The sequence below is a fragment of the Bos grunniens genome, chromosome 15, assembly GCF_055505025.1.
Source record: "Bos grunniens cultivar Pamir isolate PY7600 chromosome 15, Bosgru_T2T1.0, whole genome shotgun sequence".
In the NCBI taxonomy this organism is placed as follows: domain Eukaryota; kingdom Metazoa; phylum Chordata; class Mammalia; order Artiodactyla; family Bovidae; genus Bos; species Bos grunniens.
The window spans coordinates 64,899,800-64,922,665 of NC_141179.1; the positions used below are offsets into that span (position 1 = coordinate 64,899,800).

General features: G+C 35.1%; 1 protein-coding gene across 1 annotated transcript in view; it reads right to left on the reverse strand.

The window, feature by feature from the left end:
• Positions 1-1,324: 1,324 nt before the first annotated feature.
• The window catches only part of FBXO3 (F-box protein 3), a 33,880-nt gene continuing 12,338 nt past the window's right edge, over positions 1,325-22,866 (reverse strand). The window contains exons 4-11 of the mRNA XM_086341101.1: positions 17,437-17,551; positions 15,685-15,889; positions 14,492-14,537; positions 11,365-11,449; positions 10,438-10,560; positions 8,875-8,990; positions 7,494-7,684; positions 1,325-2,474 (exon numbers count right to left, since the gene is read on the reverse strand). Of these exons, the coding sequence (XP_086197227.1) occupies positions 2,304-2,474; positions 7,494-7,684; positions 8,875-8,990; positions 10,438-10,560; positions 11,365-11,449; positions 14,492-14,537; positions 15,685-15,889; positions 17,437-17,551 (1,052 nt within the window). The 3' untranslated portion in view covers positions 1,325-2,303. The remainder of the gene's footprint in view (positions 2,475-7,493; positions 7,685-8,874; positions 8,991-10,437; positions 10,561-11,364; positions 11,450-14,491; positions 14,538-15,684; positions 15,890-17,436; positions 17,552-22,866) is intronic.

A 22,866-nucleotide genomic window follows, 5' to 3' on the forward strand; every position in this document is an offset into this window, starting at 1 on the left:
ATTCTCTTGCTTTTTCTATGATCCAAAGGATGCTGGCAACTTGATCTCTGGTTCCTCTGCCTTTTCTAAATCCAGCTTGTACATCTATATTTAGAATGTCTTACTTGGGCCATTACAATTTCTTCATACTAGGGTTCCATGCTGCCCATGTTAATACCTGCATCTCTTGCCCCATCTCCTGTTAAGAGACCTGGCTGGCTTACCTCTCCAGGCTTGACTTTTTACTTTCCATTTAATTTCCCCTTTTTCTCATCATCCTTCCCGGAATACAGTATGACTGCACTTGCTACACTGAAGCCGTGAGTGATCTTAAAGTCTGCTACAAATGGCAGAACAGGAAGATGGAAGCAATCCAGAATGTTGAAAAGACTGGGCCACCTTATCAGCCATGAGCTAGTTACCTCTGACTTTTCACAAGAGGAAAAAACTCTGAGCTATTTGGTTACTGTTTACCTATCTGCCTCATTCTGATACATCAAGCTTCAGATAAATAAGTGATGTTCTGAAGGGACCTCAGAGCCAGAAATGGGGTTCACTACACCAAAAGTAGTCAGACCAACTGTTAGATCCCTTTTCTGTGTGAATACACATTCTGCCAATGAAATAAAAGTTGAGGTTATCAACTAATCAATCACACCTTACGAAGAACTCAGTCAACATACTAAAAGAACATGAATTCTAACCAAGGATAAGTGAGCCTGAAGCATTCCGAGGAACAAGGATTGGATGGGGTGACAGGGAGATGTGGGGCATCATGAGTTCTCTGGGAACTGAGAGAAAGAAGAGGCCATTCTGAAAAGTGAAAGATGCAAAGAATGGTGAGGGATCCTGGAACCAGCTTTAACTTCCAACATTAACTACTTTTAATTAGTACTCTATTGGGAAAGTTTATTTTTCAAAAAACCAATGGGTTTTTTTGGTTTTTTTTTTTTTAAGGATAGGCATAACAGAAGGATTTGGCACCCTGATAATACTCTATTAAAAAAAAAAAAAAAAAAGGTAGGAAAAACTATTTACTCCACTTCAGAACATTCTGACATGTTTTCTGTTAGCCAATATGAAAGGCTAAGTTTGCCTTTAAGTTTTCTGATGGCAACTTCTTAATCCTATATATACTTCCCTCTTTCTACAGTTTTCCCTACAAAAGAACTGTTTCTGGAGGAAAAGCAAGGTAGAATACATTACAGGGTTTGGTTAGAGCCAGAAAATGACTTTGAATGGGCCTCTGGCAATATAGGCCAAAGAGTTCTGATTTTATCTTCATTTTAAGAGCAAAGGCTTATTAATATATATATTTATGGGAAATAGTCAATTACACAAAATACAGGATTGGAACCAAAATTTGTTTTCAAAATGTGAGGTTTTGACATTTGGAGGATTTCATTTCCAAACTCTCAATTATATATAATTACCACAAAAAAAAAAACTTTTATGTTTCAGGAAAACATACTTGATCTTAAGATAAAATTCATGTTACTTATCACAAAGTTAAGACAGTCAAGTAACAAAACAGAAGCAGTATTTACAAATTTAGACTACATGAGACACTGTGAAGAACCTTGTTAATAAACACAATACATACTTTTACACACTACATTTCAAAAATGAAGCATCTGTGAACAGTGTGGTAAAGGTCATAGTGTTGAAAACCTTAAATTAAATTCAAAGTTGGTAGAGTTGAAGACTAGATTTATGGTCAAGGCCATACCGATAGCTTCAAATTCAAGGTTGTGATGAAAACTCTAAATTGAAGGATAGATTGTCTAAGAAAGGACAAATAACTGGCAGTCAAGCTATTTAGTCAGTTAGTTCCCTGTAGGTACAAAATATATAGGAATCACTAAATGGATTAGCCTAATTACAAATTCTGTTCATTTCTAAATAACTTATACGTCTTTTCACAGAACCATTCAGTCACATAGTTCCTCTCTATCCTTGTGTAGGTATTTCTGATTCATTTTAAATCCTCTTTCAAACCAATTCCCTTCCGTTTCCATATTTTTATAAGTATAAAATATTTTTAAATAAAGTAATGTCTGTTCCTTAGCTAGATAACTATTCTCCCATTAACTCCTAGAAGAGAAAAAAAGATTCCCGTTTCTTCCTCTACCTCAAAACCACAAAACAAACCCAAACAATCCAATTCCTAAAGGAGCATCGCACAGAACCCAGGGCCTGGCACAGTATTTCATGCTAGTCTTCCTGCTATTAATATAAGCTGAGAACAGTTTAGTTATTGACATTATCGAGACATCCATTTAAAAGCCTAGATTCATCCCAGGGCTTCCATCAGCAGAGGCTTGCTAAAACAGGCGAGAGCAGCGGCGTCTTCGAATGGGAACATCAAAGACTCTCCTCTGCCTCTCTTCCTCATCGTCATCAGATTCATCCATGTCTGCCGAATCGTCATCATCTTCCTCCTCCTCCTCCTCTTCTTCCTCTTCCATCTCTTCATATTCATCAGGACCCATTTCCTTGAAAGAGAAGACAATCTTTTGATAAGAACTTCCATCAGTGTTTTGTTTTTTTTTTTAATACAAATTCTCATTTACCTAGAATCTAAACAACTGGGCATGCCAAGTATGAATTTTTATAGACTTCTCATGGAATTTTATACTTTTTTATAGAATCTTACAGACTTTTATACATGTTCATGATACACATATTAACATTAAGATTCTAGAGTTTTAAAATGCTCAATGTGGTTTTCACAGTAAATGTACTTCGTCAATAGAATAGTTATTTTTTACATGGTGGTTGGTAACTCACAGAAGGTACCAAACAAACCACTTCTAACAACCAAGATAAAATTTTACTGAATTTATTAACGTACTGTGGACCAATTCTTTATTAACCTGCATGCTTACAGAAACAAGGATATAAAAATATAACTAAGTTACGACCTCTGCTGGTAACTTTTATGTACTGTCAACAAGAGTTCTAGTAAGACAACCACCTTCAGTAGCCTCTACTTTTAGATTAACTTGTTGAAGACGAACAGAATAAGGCAGCAGTGATGTTGAACATCCAGTATCTAAACGTCTTCTGGACACTTCCATTCCTTTTAAGCAATGTCTCTAGTTGAGTCTTGACTTACTCTGCTGTTGGTTTTCTGTCTCATACATTTCTGAACACTCAAAAGAGGACCTACTATAATTGGACAGAATTCTGAACAGCAAGGAGGACCTAGCTGTTACTGTGGGAAGTACTGGGAAACGGGCTGTGATAGCAGCAGAAATCCTTTCCCCATGGCCTTCATGGCATGGCAATATGCAGCACCCCACGGCCCCATGATGGCGCCTCCAACCACTCTCCCCTATCCACTGTCCTCCAGCCACACTGGCCTCCGTGCACTTCTTCAGACACACCAAGCACATGAGTGCTTCAGCACCTCTGTACCTGCTGTTCTGCTTGGAACACCCTTGGGCTACACATCTGCCTATTTCCCTCTTCTTCTTTCAAGCATGAACTCAAAGTTTGTCACCAAGGCCTTCCAGCACACATCTTTGTATCAGAACAACCCAACAGTACACTTCTTAGCATCCTTACTCTGATTTTTCTCCATCGCACTTATGACTACTTGACATAAGTGAGGAGTGTATATTATCTATACTTTCTCTCTTCCAACTACAATGTAAATTCCAAGCCAGAGATTTCTTTTTAATCTCCTCAACTTTCTTCTCTTTTATTTTTTATTTTTATTGAAGCATAATTAACAAACAACATTATATTAGTTTCAGATGTACAACATAATGATTCAGTATCTGTATACATTACAAAGAGATCACCACAATAAATCTAGTTAACATCCATCGCCATACATAGTTACAGAGCTTTTTTCGTGTGATGAGAACTTCTAAAATTTACTCTCTTAGCAACTTTCAAAATATGCAATACAGTATTATTAACCACAATCACCATGCTGTACATTACATCCCTGAAGGCAGAGATTCTCATTGTATTGTTCACTGCATTTTCCCCAGCACCTAGTAGGTACTCAATAAATATCTGTTAAGCAAGCAAAGTAATGAATGTGGGAGAAAGGAAATGTCCTTTAGAATCTGTCAAAGTAATTGTCACTCAGGATTTATTATAACACTAACAACAACAATCAGAGAAAATATACATAAATATAACATATTTCGTTACTTTTATCTTTCGATTTTTCTTATTCTGGGAAATAAAGACTTTAAAATTCAGCAGAAGCTCCAAAAGGGGGAGACGATTAAAACTTAGGAAATTCTGAAACATTAAATCCAGGTAGTATGATTATTAATTATCTTAAGAAAAGAACAGAAAAACTATTTTAAAAAAATAATTGCAGCTAAAGAAGAAGATTGCTGATAATCTCAGACAAAAGTGTATATACAAAAACAGTATATGGAAAAGGGAACACACAGACAAGAATGGAAATAAATAAGCAGCAGAAGCCTCTAAAGTGTCCAAAAAGAAACTACCTAGACCAAGAAAAGACTTAAGACCAACCAAAAAATCTTTAAAGCAGCATTCAAAGTATAAAACAAAAAACAGTATTAAGAATAATACACAGTTAGGGGACAAATAAGGACAACTCAACTTCTATATCAAGAAAATTAATTTTTAAATAGGAAAAGTACAATACAAATACAACACAATAGAAATACAATCCCCACTGCCTCTTTCATGTTGATTAGAAATAAGTGCAGAATTCTCATTTAATTTTATTGAGTTCTCATCCTGGAGAAAGAGAAAACATTTTCCACGAGGGAGATCAAGATTTTACATGCTTCTTTGTGGTCGGGAGAAAACTAAAACTCTAAATAAGTAAGAACATAGTTAAGAGTAGGTTGAACATGTAATGAGTTTATTACCGTAATTGGAAATTATAAATTTAAAAATTTTAAACTTTAAAAGGAGTAAGTAAATATTATAAAATTTCTCAGTTTTAATTTCTAACATGATAACTGTTGTATAACCCATGTAAGCAAGAGTTCTTTGGAGTCCTCAATAACTTGTAAGAGCTTAGGAGGATCATGAGACTGGAAAGTCTGAGAACTACTGTACTTAAGTCAAGACTACTCTATCCCCACCCTAACACACACAAAAAACAAGCCTCAACTGGATCAACTGACTCAATAGTAACTGCCTGCGCAAACAAACGTCAACACTTTACACTTTAGGTCAGGAATCTATAGCGACTTCAGGGCAAGGAATATTGTCACAGATAGAGGTTTTAGAACAATAAAAAAAGTACTTCATTAAAAACATATAACAATCCTAAACATATTTGCATATAATTAAAATACATGAAACAAATTTAAAAGAATAAAAATTCAGAATTAAAAAAATAGACAAAACTATCATTACAGTTGGAGATTACAACAATCATCTCTCAGAGAACAAACACATACACAAAAAAGATCAGTAAATATAAAGAAGACTTGAAAAACAATCAATTTGTCTTGCCATTTATAGAATAATATTCCCCAAATATCAGAATACATATTCTTTTCAAATATACAAGGATCATTTACCAAGACAGACCATAATGCTAGGCTATAACATTTTAAAAAATTGAAATTATACACAGCAAGTTTTCTAACCATAACAAAACTAGAAATCAATAACCAAAAGGTAACTAGAAAAGCTTCAAATATTTGGAAATCAATACATTTCTAGAAAAATACACAGATCAAAATTAAATTACAAGGGAAATCTGAAATTATTTTGAATTAAATGTTAATAAAAAAAACAAATCAAAATTTGTGAAATGCAGCTAAAACAGTGCTTAGAAGGTCTAAAATCAATCATCTAAACTTCTACTTTAAGAAGTTAAAAAAAAAAAGAATAGCAAATTAAACCTAAAGTAAGTGGGAGAGAAATAAAGATAACTCCAAAAATCAATGAAATAGAAAATGAGCAAATAGAGAAAAACAGTGAAACCAAAAATTGTTCCTTTAAATGATCAATAAAAGTGATAACCCCCTAAGCTAAGGTGATGAACAAAAGAGAAGATGCAAACTACCAATATCAAGAACAAAACACTATGTGTAACTACAGGTTTTATAGGCTATCAAGGGAATACTGCAAATAACTTTATAGAAATAAATCCAATATTTAGACCAAATGCACAAATTCCTTGAAAGACACAAATTACCAAAAGTGAAATAAGGAACAGAAAATATGAATATTAAAGAAATAAAATTCATATTTCAAAATGTCCCCACAAAGAGAACTCTAGCCCTAGATGACTTCACTGATAAATTGTATCAAACATTTAAGGATGATAACAGTCTCATACAGAAATGGTGCTACTCAAAAATGGAAGACTGTTAATAGGAAGTAGCAAATTCACAGTGCTGGAAATACACATCGGGAGGGACGCTAAACTTCATTTCCAAAGCTAAGACTGCAGATTCTTTTCACCAGAAATACCACAAGTATTAGTGGCAGAGTCTCATCACATCCTTTTCTTTCCAAACTGGAGTTGGGAATGTATCTAAGTCATGTTAACATCATGTCTATCTTCCCAGACTTATTTGGACCCACCCTTCAGGGTCACCCGAGGAGCTAGAGAGTTGTTTTTTCAATACCTGACATCTATGATTTGATTACATTCTGGATATGCAATTCATATGGTATTCCTATTGTATTACTGGAGCATGATAAATTTAATCATTTTATAGCTAGTAAGACTGGGGTTACTGCTATACCTGTCATAACCCTAGAAATCAGATTTTAAAAATAGGACTAGTTGAGTTAGGAAATTATCCCAAAGAGAGACTACTAAATGTACAAGTCTACCCATTAAATCTTATTTGTAATGATTTTATAGGATATTTGTATTATTTTTTAAAATTGGGAATTTTAGCAAAAACACAGTAAGAAATTGTTTCCCCAGTCTTCACGAAATAAAGGCAACTATAACTGGTCCAGTGTAGTGATTCTCATTAGGCAACAAAACTGTTTTTAGAAACTGGAAAAGACATTGAACCTTTACAACCAATAACTACTTTATCTGGAGGATACAGGTCATTATACATTCATTCAAACTCACAGAATATGCAATACCAAGAGTAAACCCTAATGTAAACTATGGACTTTGGGCGATAATGGTGTGTCAAGGTAGGTTCGTCAATTGTAACAAAGGTACTATTCTGGTGGGAGATACTGATAATGGGCTTGTCTATGCATGTGAAGCATGGGAAATCTCTGTACCTTCTGCTCAATTTTGCTATGAATCTGAAACTGCTCTAAAAAACAGTTTCTCTAAAACAAACAAAAACAACAAAAAGATAACAGTAGAGTTACTTTGATTAAAGAATATGGAGCCTAGTTTACTTACTGTCTACTCCCACCCAATGTATTCACATATCCCCCCATCCCCCCAAAGATATCTCCCTCAAAATCGCTAGGGTTCTCTGAAATACCATTTACAAACTATTTGTAAGACCTCCTGTGGAGTTCATTCTACAAAGTCATGTAAATCAGCACCAGAGGAAATTTTAACCTACCAATCGAGCTATAGACACCCTGAATGTCGGACATGCCATATGGAATCGGGGAATGGCGACATTAAAGATCTTGTCTTTAAAGTAAAGAAAATGGAAAGTATAATATCCTTCCATATAGCCTGATGTTGTAGAGAATGTGGTACAACTTGTATATTCATATACCCGGCCTGGGCTGATGATTGGAAATTCACCTGCAAAGAAAACAGCAACAATAAATCAAAGTATAAAATTTAATTCTTCATTATAGCAAATAAAACATGTCCTCTTTAAACTGTATTAAAGTAAATGCATAATTAGAAACAATTTTTAAGGGAAATGTAACAAAATGGTAACAGTGATGGGATTATGAGTATTTTGACATTTTTTTGTAGCCTCTGAATTCCTTACAGTGTATATGCCTGGCAGGGGGTGGGGGGGTGGGTAATGATATCTAGTATCAGAATAAAAACCAAAAAAGGAGAGGCATTGAAGACACACTCTTTAAGACACGGGTAATAAAAACTGTCACAGACTCTAATTCAAACAAAGATAACGATAATTTAAATGTTCAAAAGTAGCAAGAGACTAAAACATAAAACCCTGAAGATGGGTCTTCAGCATTTAGCCCAAAGTGCAGTCACAAGGGAGAGAGGTCTTACCCAACAGAAAAAATGACTGAAAAAGAATTACAACTTTAATAAAGTTCTTTAGCACTAGACCCTTAGTCATTCCTTAAAAAGAGAGGTAGACTTTGACTCTACTTGTGGCAATTAAGTAAAACAAATTTAAACTGAATCCTACATATGCTTAGGACCAGTAACTGAACTGCATTGCTTAAGTAATAATATTTTCCTGAAGTACAACAAAAGACTGAAGAATCTGACGGCTCAGAAACAAGCCAAATGTCAACTGTAATCAGAGGCTAGAGATGTTTGACAATAAAATCTGCTATTAATTTTAACATTTCCCCTGAAATTCAAAAAGATGAGCAGTATGAAATTTATTTTCTTTTTCTGTCCGTACCTTGTAAGCCTATAGAATATGATAATGAATAATTTTCCAGCTAAAACAAATAAGAAGTGAAAGCAAGAAACCCATGTGATGCACAGAATGGAAATTCAACCCCTGAATAGTTGAGTTCGCTATCCTTTTAGAAAAGTTCATGTTTAAGGTACTAAACTGATGAAATAATGACCTTTATACATTATATTTATTGTATTATAGTTAGGAGAAGAATCCAGAATCTATGGTATCTTTCACACTGAAACACAGCCATTAAAAAGATGCCGTCTTATCCACTACTACATCATGTATTTACCAAGCAATTATATGTATCACATATATATTCTCCAAAATGTCTCGGAAGCAACTGATGTTTAAACTCAAATCTTGGGTTACATACCAACTACTCCAGGTCCTTGAACTTCTTCCACATCACCTTTAGCATTTGTTATTCTCCAGTAACGACTGTCTAACTGACAAGCCTTTTCAGGAAGGGCGTCTTTTGACATTTCAATCCTGGAGAAAAAGGGGTGAGACACATTGGTTTCTTCTGTTTAAGAGCTATAGTATTTGAGCTAAGATGGTGAAAGAGATTTCTAAAGTAAATTAAGAAACCCAACCCAAAGTCTGTGAAAATCATCTATTCCTGTAAGCTCTCAAAGATACTGGCTGGACTCCACCCACAGAAATGCTTTCCTTCAGTTTACACACTTGACTGTCAGTTAGGAATAACAATAGAAAGGGCAACACAAAAATTTACAAACACAGTGGTGCCAACAATCTTATGTTCAAATGACCAATGTGGGAAACACATTCTAGAATACAGTGCCATGAAAAACTGCTGTAAAAAAATGGAGTCTTTTTTTCACTACAAGGCTATGTAGCCCATTTCCCTTTTCTCCATTAGCTTCTAGAAAGCTCAGAGCAAAATATCACTATTTCGTGCATCTACTGTTCAGTTACGAGGATCGTCCCTTGACTCTGTTTTCCAATACTATTATTTCCCTCTTTTTTCTGAGAATCTGCTGACTCATTTTCATTTAGAATACCCTATAAGCATGTATAGGTGTTATTATTTTAAGCATATCTCAATCCTAGGCAAATGTAAATTAAACAATTAAAACAAACTCAACTGAATATATGTAACTAGACATCACAACTGGATACAAAACCAAAATCCTAGAATGCTTCCTGGTTAAGTATACGTTACCATTATTTCCAGTATGTATACATATGTATATACAGGCATTGTAAAAATATATACATCATAAAGTATTTAAAAATACATCTAAAAACAAAAAATACATCTTAATATCTTAAGGTAATGAGTTATCTTTACCTCATTAATTAGTACAGAGTACTAATTAAAGTGAATTTAATATGCTTTTTATTCAACCAAATCCAGGGCTTGCTCAGCACTATGTCTAATTATAGAGGCTGTATTCAAATAATACTTATTACACTTTTAACTAACTATAGACAAGCAAGTTAAAACTTAAATGCATAGTTTTATCTTGAGCAATTTCATAGCTTTTTTTTTGGCCACACTGTGCAGCATGTGGGATCTTAGTTCCCTGACCAGGGATCAAACCTGTATCCAGTGCACTGAGAGCACAGAGTCTTAATCACTGGACCACCAGGGAAATTATTCATAGCTTTTAGAACGCATCCTAACTCTAATACTGAACTTTCATGATGATTCCAACTTAGCGGTCCACCTCTCAAAGTACTGGGCACGATACTCATATTGAAGAAACAACTTAAAGTTAGGTTAATATAAACTCAAGGTACTTTATGAACACTACATTGTAGAAAATTTCTTTGCTATCCACTTACCCCCACACTTTAGCAAGAAGCTGCTTTTCAAAATGTGTTTTTTATATCATATCAAATAGGGCGATAATAACACATCCATGAGCTATATCCCACAATTTTAAAAAGCATCCCCATTTAAAATTCTCACCTGATTCGGTATGTGAAGAAATAATGGGGTGGATGTACAGAGCTAAGTTCTGGCAGAAATGATGTGGAAACTGAAACTGTAATATCCCCAGTCGTTGCTACACACTCTGGATCATGAACATATCTAGGTAATTTTAAAAAATTAAACATTTTAAAATCAACAAACCTCAATTCTGCAAGATATAAGTTTTAAAGATACAATGCATAATAGTTTATATTTTACCTTAGGATAAAAAATTTAAATATTTGGGACCTTATTAAACTTAAGAAACAAACAAATTAGAAAATTTTGAAGACTCTGCATCAGTAATGATAGCAGTCAATGTTCAATGATCAGTGGTTCAAATAATGGATTAGTAACTAACCTGGAAAACTAAAAACAGTTTATTTCAGTTTTTAGAGCTAAGGAAACTTGGAACATCTGAAAACCCAGCTATGCCCTTTAAATGGTGTCTCTGACAATAAAAGTGTGTTAGTATGTTATTCTAGAGCCCTCTAATGTATAATTAATCTATCATTTCTGCCAACCAGGCCACTGTGAACCAAGATTACCTCTAATACCATTTATAATACGTGAAATGTTACAGAGAAAATAAATAACATTTTCCAGGAGTCAACTGTTACTGCCTTGCTAGTCACAATATATTTATTAATTGGTAATAGCTCTCCTGCCCACCCCCCAACATATAACTACTATAAAGCCATAGCCCCTAAAGCAAAATCAGTTTTTCCTCTTGATTCTTCAAGATGAAAAAAATACTGGTCGTTGAATTGTTTGGATGTTTTGGCTTTAAAATGAGAATAAGATAATAAGATTCAAGATGAGAGGTTCTGTTATTAACCTTCCTGGGAAACATCTCATGATGTGTAACTAATGTTTTTTTCTGATTTATAATCATTCCAAACCAAAAAGATCTGAGTGAAATACCTGAAAATTTGGTCTCTGATGATAGGGAAGCCACCTGATACAACACTGTTGACATAAGAAGTAAACCAGTCAGTAAAAGTAGCACCTATAAACAAGGAAGGGGGCAAGAAAAGAGAAAAGGACAAATAGGTTTTAAAACCTACACAGGAAACTAGGGAAAAAAACTGTAATTTCTCTATGCTTCATAGTGCTATCTAGTGATATCAAAACTGGAAACATTTATAGATATCATCTACAAATCCTAGGTAAATTTCTATCCTCAATTTTGGCAATCATATTCCCTAACTACCTTGCTAGGGAATCCTCCAACTTCCTTTAAACTACTTTTTTAACACTTAAAAACTAAACAGTTAACTTTTAAATTTTAATTGGTTCTGGTACAAGAATGAAAAGCCTTCTGTCTATAAATCCTAGAACATACAGAACAAAGGAGATATAGCCATGTCTAGGAAGAAACTACAGAAAAAGATATCAGCAGCTATCCTCAGATGAACAAGGTATATCCCTGGTCTACTAGGCAAATTCTGATTCACGCACAAAATTCTGGTAGAAGCCAGTCTCAGTCTGGACATTTAATAGGGGTATAGCACTGTGGAGTTCTGGGCATCAGGATAATCCCAAAGCAGTTTCCCTGGTGGCTCAGACGGTAAAGAATCCGCCTGCAATGTAGGAGACCCGGATTTGATCCCTGGGTTGGTAAGATCCGCTGGAGAAGGGAATGGCCACCCACTCCAGTATTCTTGCCTGCAAAATTCCATGGACAGAGGAGCCTGGCGGGCTACAGTCCATGGGGTCACAAGGAGTCAGACACGACTGAGCGACTCACACACACAGCCCAGCTGTGCTACTACAGATTCGAATGTCCTCCATATTCTCAGTGGCCAACTTGAAGCAGAGACGCAGGACTGGAATAGTCTAGTCCAGACCATATATCTGTGACCTAGTGATTAGAGCAATAGCAAGTATTTGCGTGAATTATGTTGCCTCATCTAGGTAATACAACATAATAACTTTCTCAGACCCCTACCATTTACTGTTAATACATCTCAGTGCCTAGAATATATTAATCAGTCCCCGATTCAATGTTGTTCAGTGAATTTCTTCATAATATGGTTTCTATTAACCTACCACATTGAAAGTCTGACGCTGAATTTACAGTCTGTATTTACTTACAATTCTACTTAGGGAATGATCGAAGATACAATTTAAGCTTGAGTCTGATAGTATACAGCTTTAAAAATTTAAAGGTATCAGTTGAGAGCAGGTAAACTGCAATTGTTGTTGTTCAGTCACTAAGCAGTGTCCAACTCTGTGACCCCATGGACCGCAGCACACCAGGCTTCCCTGTCCTTCACCATCTCCCAGAGTTTGCTCAAACTCATGTCCACTGACTCAGTGATGCCATCCAACCCAGTTTTCTCTTTTCCCAATGTCTATTAATGGCTCACTCTGGCCCTGTGTTTTTCTTTTGCTAAAAAAAATTAATTTATTTATTTTAATTGGAGAATAATTATTTTTACAATATTGTGATAGCTTTTGCCATACATCAACATGAATCGGCCACAGGCATACGTGTGTCCCCCCCATCCTGAACCTCTCTCCCACCTCCCTCCCCACCTAATCCCTCTGGGTTGTCCCAGAGCACCAGCTTTGGGTGCCCTGCTTCATGCATCAAACTTGCATTGGTCATCTATTTTACACATGGTAATGTACATGTTTCAATGCTATTCTCTTATATCACCCCACCGTTGCCCTCTCACATTGAGTCCAAAAGTCTGTTCTTTACATCTATGTTTCCTTTGCTGCCCTGCATGTAGGATCGTTGGTACTGACTTTCTAAACTCCATATATATGCATTAATATCCAGTACTTGTCTTTCTCTTTCTGACTTACTTCACTTTGTATAATAGGCTCCAGGTTATTTCACCTCATTAGAACTGACTCAAATGCGTTCCTTTTTATAGCTGAGCAATATTCCACTGTGTATATGTACCACAACTTCCTTATCCATTTATCTGCTGATGGGCATCTAGGTTGCTTCCATGTCCTAGCTATCGTAAATAGTCCTGCAATGAACACTGGAGTACACGTCTCTTTCAATTCTGGTTTCCTTGGGGTATATGCCCAGCACTGGGATTACAGGGTCGTATGGCAGTTCTATTCCCAGTTTTTTAAGGAATCTCCACACTGTTCTCCATAGTGGCTGTACCAGTTTATTTATTAAATCTAGAACATGCCATAACTTGAACATACAAACCTAGAATATGCCATAGTCTGACCTCACAGAAACTTATACTCTGCTCAAGATTCCAATTAGGAGATACAATTATAGATGACTTAGTCTGGAAGGCCCCTTCACTATTAACACATGAGGATGTTTAATATGTGCCAGAAATACCTCTAAAAAGCAGGATAGATAGTTGGGACGCTTGTCTTACTTGAGCAAAATCTAAGCAAAACAAGAATGAATGAACAACAAAGGGGTGAGATGCTCTTGTATACAGACTGAATTGTTCTCAAAATCCTATGAGATGTGTATGTATTGCTGAGTCCCTTCACTGTTCACCTGTAACTATCATAACATTGTTAATTGGTTTTAATAAAAAGTTTAGAAAAAAATCCTATGAGAAATACCCTTTTAAGACCAAGAAAAATCAGGTGTGCCAAGCAGTTTATAAGGCCCAGTTTATACTGGTCTCTGAAGACTGCTGGTTTGAGGTCTCTGGTGTGACTTATCAATACTTTACTACAGCACTGGCACTAGAAAAGAACAAGTATAGTTATTTCATATCTCTCTAATTATGTATTAATATGATCGACCGGAAATGCATGTGTGTATAAGGGAACTATATACACATTTCTAGCTATTCCATATATTTCACTGTTCTACAGAAGAATCCCGAGAGAACGAGGATGTATAGGGCATGGCTTTTTTCCAAGTAGAAACCCAAGTCAAGTGAAGTATAAGGGCTATTCTAAAGAAACATAGTTATAGTACTTTATGAACCAACAAGCTCTAAGAAATACAAATATAAAATTGCTAGCTGATCAAGTAGCAGACAAGTTTTTACTAACTTAATGTTTCTGACCAGAAGGAAAAAGGGAGAAAAGAAGACTTTTGTTTTACCTATGATAAACATGTCAATAGCAGCTGGATTCCGAGCCATTTGGTCCTAGGTGAGAAAAAGAATATTATAATTGAATACGGTACATTTTACTTAATTTATTATTATTCACTGTATCCTTCCCTGGGGACAAGGCAAAACAGACAACAATAACTTAAGTGCTCTGAACAATACTTAGACAGTCCTCATACTTTTCAGTTTCTGGTTTTATGGTTTCTGCATTTAGGCTCTTCCTATCAAGCCCTTAGAAGAACGCCAAGCACTTCTCAAAAACAGTTAAAATGCTTATACACTGCTCTCAGTGTTCAAATGAACTAAAAAAAAATGATCCTTTAAGAGAACAATTAGGATGTTAAAACTATGAGATGATACTATGACCTATGGACCTAGAAGACAGGGCTTTGGATTCAGTCAATGGACCTGAACAATTCTAGATTAATCGCTTCTCTCGGGAAATAAGAGGCCAAGTCATTATCCTACAACCTTACAGAACTATCAAGTCAAAAATGACATAAAGATATGCAAATGCTTAGAAAAAAATTAAAAGCAATGAAAGTTCTTTAAATAATTTAAATGTTATATAGAGTCACATGTCTCAGATAACTAAGAAAAATATTTTCTATTTTAAATTCCTCTTTTAAGTGAAAAGTTCACATCCAGACAAAAACAAAAGCAGCAGGTCTGTAACTGAGGAATGACTGAGAACTGAAGAAATAAGAATGCGACCAAATGACATGATATTCTGTGCGTACACAAAAATCTTAACAAAAACTTTCTGAAAAGGATCTATATTTTTCAATAACCCAAATATATGCTGAAGAAAGAGTTTAGAAAGTTTCCACTGCACTCAGAACTTGAATCAAATGATGTGCAAATGTTAGATTTTTAAAGTTAGAAATTGATATTACAATTAATCACCTCAGCAAGCAGCTCATTAGTTTTTCTCAAACTTAAAATGCCTCAACACAAATCACAGCTTCCCCTCTGTACGTACAATCGTTTGCACTGTTTGTCCACTGGTGAAATTTTCTTTTAGTATTTTACGCCATTAAATCAGAATATTAGCCCTCTAGTTAGATAGATCTATAATCAAATTGCATAATGCTCTATACTCATTCCACAGTCTTGAAAATTCCTAATGCACATTTTATCATGACACATCCGAAAGCCACCTTTCAACACACTTCCCACTTACTGGACATTGGTAGAAGACTTCATTTTTGTTTCGGCCCTCCGCAGCTTCCACCGCTATGTACTGACTCAGACCAGTGTGTATGCAGAAAGTTAAAGGGAGACAGGATTTCAGTCCCTGTCTCTGCTGGAAGCCTCCAGCAGCCGTGTCGACATCTAACAAATCCTCAGAACGGTAGTGATTAGACAGCGCCATGCTTCCCAACAACCTGAGAACACAAACTCAAAAATTTAGTCAACTGCAACCTTTTGATAAGTACTAATTTCACACTGACAACTTTATGAAAACTGGTTACCATGTCAATTCAAAAGCAGGAATACATGAAACACTACAATTTCTATATATCTTAAATTCAAACTCTTGAGTGGAAAGATTATGATTTAAATTAAAAGCCTAAATGTCTAAATGTAAACCTTTTAAAAAGAAAAATAGTTTTATTGCTTTCAAAAACCTATCTTGCCATAATTTGCCAGCATTTTGCTATATATATATATGACTAATTTTATGTTTAAAGGAGTATATTCTCTCTGATACTTTTATCTTGATACAACCTTTAGCTTACTCTATCCTACCCGGCAGAATAAATGGAGATCAGCTTAAACCCCGTTCAAATTTTCAAAAACTTGGGATGTCTGGTGTCTAAACTCATCTCATGGTAGACAAACGAGAACAACACAGGTTTCAGTCTTTGCAAGAGTCTCATCCTAAGTCTCACTGAGCTGTGGACAGATAAAAATCCCTGCATTGAACTCATGACCTGTTTGTCATGTCAAGTCTGAGCAACTCCTTTAGTAAAGTTCTCTCCTGTTTGTTCTTGAAATATGACAATTTTTCCTTTTTGTCAAGTTGCAGCATGACAGGAAAACAAGAGTAGAAAAATAAAACCAAAAACCAGTGATTTAGGCTTATCTAGTTCTAACTGCCCAGTATTTGACATCTGAACTTCAGTAACCTCAGTATGATCGATCATCTTCTAGATTGCCTGTACTCACTCAACTCTGATCTAAAATGGTAAAAGAGTCTCATGATGTTTCACACACATAGAGATATCAAATTCTAACAAGAACAATGCAAAATTCTCCCTAAATTCCTATTAGCATGTCACAAATGCAGTCTCTGAATTAGCTTAATTTCATAAGGGAACAAAAGGAGTAGAATCATTCAAAAAACAGACCTTTTAAAACTAGAAGTGAATTTGACAGCTACTGTATGTTCCGCTGTTACCAAAAGGACCCACAGTGACTACTTCATATCTTTTGGAAGTAAGTTTAAATTAGGCTATTCAATGATAGGCTACGCTTGAATAGGACAAAACTATATTTTCTTTGGTTAAGTACACGTAGCTCTGAGCAAATTACTTTTTAGATGTATGATACACAGAATTTACAACAAGTTCTCCCAAACAATTTACCTGGCCTGTAACAAGGAAAACATTTCAAGGATTCAGAACAGTTCTAGTTAAATTATATATATACACACACACACACACCCCTATCTCATGTCCCATAGCCCCACCTCCAACCAGACTTCATTTAAACTATAAAGATGTATTGATAGAAATGATGCTTTTGAGACATAATCTATTTTGGCAAAATCAAATTCAAGCTTTATATTTTGTCTTATGGATTGCTACAACAAACGAGAGGAAATTCTCATATTCCTTTAATCTGTTAAGAATAACTACAAATACAATTTGTTTACATTCTAGAAAATACTTTGTATCATAAAAAATAACCCAAACAGTGAACATCTTACCCAGGAACAACTAACTTCTGCCCATTGTGGATACGATAGGAACACCGATAATCATCAGGAAGCTTGCAGCCGATCTGAGCCTCCACAGCATCTAGGTCTTCCTCTCGAGCACCCTCTGCAGAGACACAAAAAAGCAAATTAAGAAACAATGATAGCCTTAATCTAAGAAGGAATTCCAATGTATCCGCTAGCCAATGAAACAATTTTAGACCAACTGAATTCTGCCTAAAAGGTACTTGCTGAAATATAGGGAAATGAACTGAATATTCAGAGAACCATTACATCACTTTAGATTGGCTGTAACATTTGAAGCACTTGAGCAAGCAAATTCCCCAGTTTCCTCTTCAGGGGGAAAGCACTGGCATTAAGTAAAATAAGGAATGGCAGGCACCAGTGAAATCCACAATAATTTTTCACATTACACTGCAAACTTAAGAGCTTAGCTCATTTTTCTTAATCTAATAAACTTCTCTATTTAAAAAAACTCTCCAGAAGTCCTCTAAACAGATGTTGTTCAAGAGTCTTAACCAAGCTTCTCAATGGGGAATACAGGACTTAGGTGTAGGTTCATTCTAGGAGGACATTACCAAGCATTTGATTTTCATGTTTGTAAAGTATCATTACAAATACCAAGAGAAGAGAGTCACTCCTGGCAATGGCACACCAGGCTGCTTGGCCAAACCTTCTGCTTAAAAGTAGAAAAACAGAACAGAAAATTGGTTTCAAGGTTTTTGGAGAACCTCAAAGGCGGTGAGAACCAGCAGGGTCTGGGCAGGGGGAGGTTGGTCCAGAACAGGGAAACTGAGAGTTTAGCCATTGGAGCTACCTTGTCTTTGAGGCAACTACCAATTCTGAAAGCAAACGCATAGCTGAGAAACGGAGCAAAGCTTTCAGCATTATCACAGGGTTGAGAGTTTTCCAAAATTGATGAAAACAATTCAAGAACCACTATAATTACAAAGAAAATCGTTACCTAGACACATTACTGGAAAACTGCTGAAAATCAAAGACAAAGAGAAATCTTAAAAGCAACCAGAGAAGGGGAAAAGCCACAGTCACTTTCAGAGGAATGACAGTTAAATTACCAACAGAATAACAGAAGCTGGAATAGCATCTTCAGTGCTGGGGGAAAAAAAAAAAAACAACTGCTGACTAGAATTCTATATTCAGTTAATTTATACTTCAAAAGTAAAGATGAAATAAATACATTTTTCAACCAAAAAAATAAAAAATCTGAAAATAATTCAGCAGTTGCAGTCCCTCATTAAAAAAAAAAAAATACTAATAGGAATTCTTCAGGGAGAAGAAAAATTACCCCAGATGGAAGCATGAAGATACAGGAAGAAATAAAATGCAATAGAAGAGGTAAATATGGAGTTAAATCTAAAATCATATTGAACATATAAAAGAGTAATAATGTTTTCAAAGACATAAAATATGTTGAAAACTAAAACCATAAAACTATACTACAAAAGATAAGAGGGAGGGAATTGAAATTAAAGTATTTTAAGGATCTTTCATTGTTCAGGAAGTGGTAAAAATACTAATTTTACAATAGACTTTAATTATGTCAGATATACATATTTTAATTTCTAGACTAATCACTAAAAGAAGACGTTAAATAAGAAAGGAAAGGGTATGGAATAAAAGATAATTAAGAAGAATGCAAAAGAAGGAACACCTGCTTAGGTAGCACCAATAAAAAGCAGAAACAAGGTATGCACACATGCCTGCTCAGTCGCTCAGTCCTGTCTGACTCTTTGCAACCCCAAGGACTGTAGCCCACCAGGCTCCTCTGTCCATGAGATTCTCCAGGCAAGAATACTGGAGTGGGTTGCCATTTCCTCCTCCAGGGGACCTTCCCGACCGAGGGATCAAACCGCGTCTCCTGCATCAGCAGGTGGATTCTTTACCACGGAAACACCTGGGCTTCCCAGCAACATAGTATATTTACATTCAAATGTATTAGTAATTATATTAAATATAAACAGACTAAATAATCTAGTTAAAAAACAGACTGACAGACCAGATGAAAAACAGAACACAATTATATACAAGAGGCATATCTTAAAGATGTAAACACAGAAAACTAAAACAGCTCTACTAAAATCATACAAAATAGACTTGAAGGCAAATAGCATTATTTGAGGTAATGGAAGACTTTCCGTAAAGGAAAAAAGGTCAAAGTCACTACACAGGCATTATAACTTTAGTTTTGTACATCTAGTAACACAGCTTCAAAATATATTTTTTAAATGACAGAATTAAAATGGAAAAAAAGACTATAATTATAATGGGAATATTAGTTTTCTACTGCCACAATATTAGAAGTGTCAAACAACACTCATTTACTATTTTACAGTTTCTGCAGGTCAGAATTCTGGGCATGACTCAATTGGATCTTCCACTCAGGTCCCACGAGGCTGAAATCTCGTGGTGTTAACTGGGGCCACTAGCTCATTTTATGCAGCCTTTACTTGGGGTTCTATTCCAGACTCACTGGTTGCTGGCAGAACGCGGTTCTTTGCAGTTGTAGGATTGAAGCTCTCTGCTCTGAGAAGCCATCTGCCATTCCCTATCAGCTGGCCCTCTCCACAACAAGCCAATTTGCTTGCTCATGGCCAACAGGAGAGATACTCATGCTTTGAATCTCTCTGACTTCTGGAAGGGCCCAGTTCCTTTTAAGTTCCTTCTGGGTCAGACCTGCTCAGGATAATTTCCCTTTTGATTAATAATTAATTCAAAAACAACTAATTTTTGACTTTCATTACATTTGTAAAACCCCTTCACCTTTTGTCATATGATATGACCTAATCACAGGACTAAAAGGCAAGAGTACTGGAGTGGGGTGCCACTGCCTTCTCCAAATTATATCCATAGTACCACTCATATTTAAGAGGAGGCTATCATTGTACCACAAGGATGGGAATCTTGGAAACTTTCTCAGAACTCTGCCTACCACAGTAAGGAATTTTAACATCTCTCTCTCAGTAACTAACAGAATAAGGAAACCAAAAACTTCATAGAGTATAGATGATTTGAATAAGATTAACAGTTTTTGCCTAATTATATATATAGTACTAAATGGCAACAATGGCAAAAAATATATAGGAGAGATACATATTATTTTCAAGTATACATGGAATATTTCCCAAGATAAACTATATGCTGGACACACAACAAATCACAATAAATTTCAAATGACTGAACTCGTATAGAGTATATTCTCTGATCATAGTGGAATTAAAATATAAACTACATTAAAACGATTACTAAAAAAGCCCCCAATGTTTGGAAATGAAGGAATACATTTCTATACAATCCATGGGTCAAAGAAGAAATCACAAAATATTTTGAACTGCATATTAATGAAAACACAACATATTCAAACTTGTGGCATGAACTTAAAGCTATGTTTAACGGGAAATTTATACACCTAAAGGGATGTGAAGAAAATAAGAAAGGCTGAAAAATCTATAATCTAAGTAATCATCTCAAGTCACGAAAAAGTGACAATAAAGTAAACTCAAAGAGATGCAGTCAGCAAAATTAATGACATAAGAAATAAGATATTAATATACAGAGGATTGACAAAGACAAAAGTCAGTTCTTTGAAAACATTAATAAAATTGATTAGTCCCTACGTAGCAAAACTGATCAAGAATAACAGAGAGAAATAATAATATCAAATAATATCAGAAATGGAAAGGTAAAATCACTACCGATGCAACGAGCATTACAAAGATAAGAGGATATTATGAAAAATTTTATAGCAATAAATTGGAAAATGTACATGAAGTGCACAATTTCCTAGAAAAACACAACTTACCAAAACTGACATGAGACTAAGTAGAAAATCTGAGTAGTCCTAAATCTGATAAAGAAATTGAAACTTAATTTAAAACCTTCCCACAATGAAAACTCCAAGATTGAATAGCTTCACTGGTAATATTCTACTAATCATTTAAACAAGAAAGAAGACCAAGCTTACATAAACTCTTCCAGGGAACAGAAAAAGAGGCAACACCTCCCAACGCGTTTTACAAGGCCAGCGTCATCTTGATACCAAAACCTGACAAGAACATTGCAAGAAAGGAAAATTACAGGCCAAACTCTCGTGAGCACAGATGTAAAACCCCAAATACTAGCAAATCAAATCCAACAACATATTAAAAAGAAAAGATAATACATTCTAACCAAAGTAAGTTTACTCCAAGAATGCAAAACTGGTTTAACATTCAGAAAATCAATCAATATAACTTCAGAGCATTAACAGAATGAAGTAGAAAGGGATTTGATAAAATTCAATTATTCATTTAAAACACAAAAACAAAAAACCCTTTCCCCAAACTAGGATCTTAAGGGACTTCCTTCAATATGCTAAAGAGTATCTACTAAAAACCTACAGCAAACATCATCTTGTTGAAAGCTCTCCCACTGCAGTCGGAAAGATAAGGATACTCACTATTATCATTTCTACCCAATACTGTACTGAAGGCCCCAGCCAGTTCAATAAAGCAAGAAAAATAAAGAAATGACGTATAGGGATTGGAAAGCTAGAAATAAAACTGTCATTCTACCTCCTCAAGGATATGCAAATTAAAATCACCATACACACCTATTAGAAAGGCTAAAATAAAAGCAATGACAACATTAAAGTGCTAGTAGGAATGTAAAGGGGTAAAACCATTTTGGAAAATTAACAGTATTTTTTGAAGTTTAATGTAAGCATACTATACCACCCAACAAATGCAATCCTAGATATTTTCCTGATAGAAATATGCTCATATATACATCAAAAATGATTTATAAATAGAAATAGAGTCATAGACATAGAAAACAAACAGGGTTGCGGGGGAGGGATAAATTGGGAGACTGGGATTGACATATACACACTACTATACATAAAATAGACAACTAATAAGGACCTACTGTATGGAACAGGGAACTCCACTCAACACTTGTAATGACGTACATGGGAAAAGAATCTAAAAAAGAGTGGATATGTGGATATGTATAACTGACTCACTTTGCCATACAGCAGAAACTAACACAACATTTTAAATCAACTATGCCCTAATAAAAATTGCTTTAAAAATGATTTACAATATTATTTATAATAATCAAAGACTAGAAATAAACTATCCATCAACAGTAGAATAAATATATAAACTGTGGTCTAATCATATAATTGAATGTTTATACCGTAACAAAAATGAACAAAATACTCTTACACACAACTGAACCTCACAAACGAAACAAATACTTTACACAAAACACACAGTTAATCATGCAAATTATATAAAGTTCAAAAAGAGAGAAAACTACTCCGTGGCATTAGCAATCAGGATAGTGGTTACCCCTGAGAAAGAGAGAGGGTTCGAGGTACACATAATTATTCTACTTAATGACCTGAAGGGAAAGTTCACA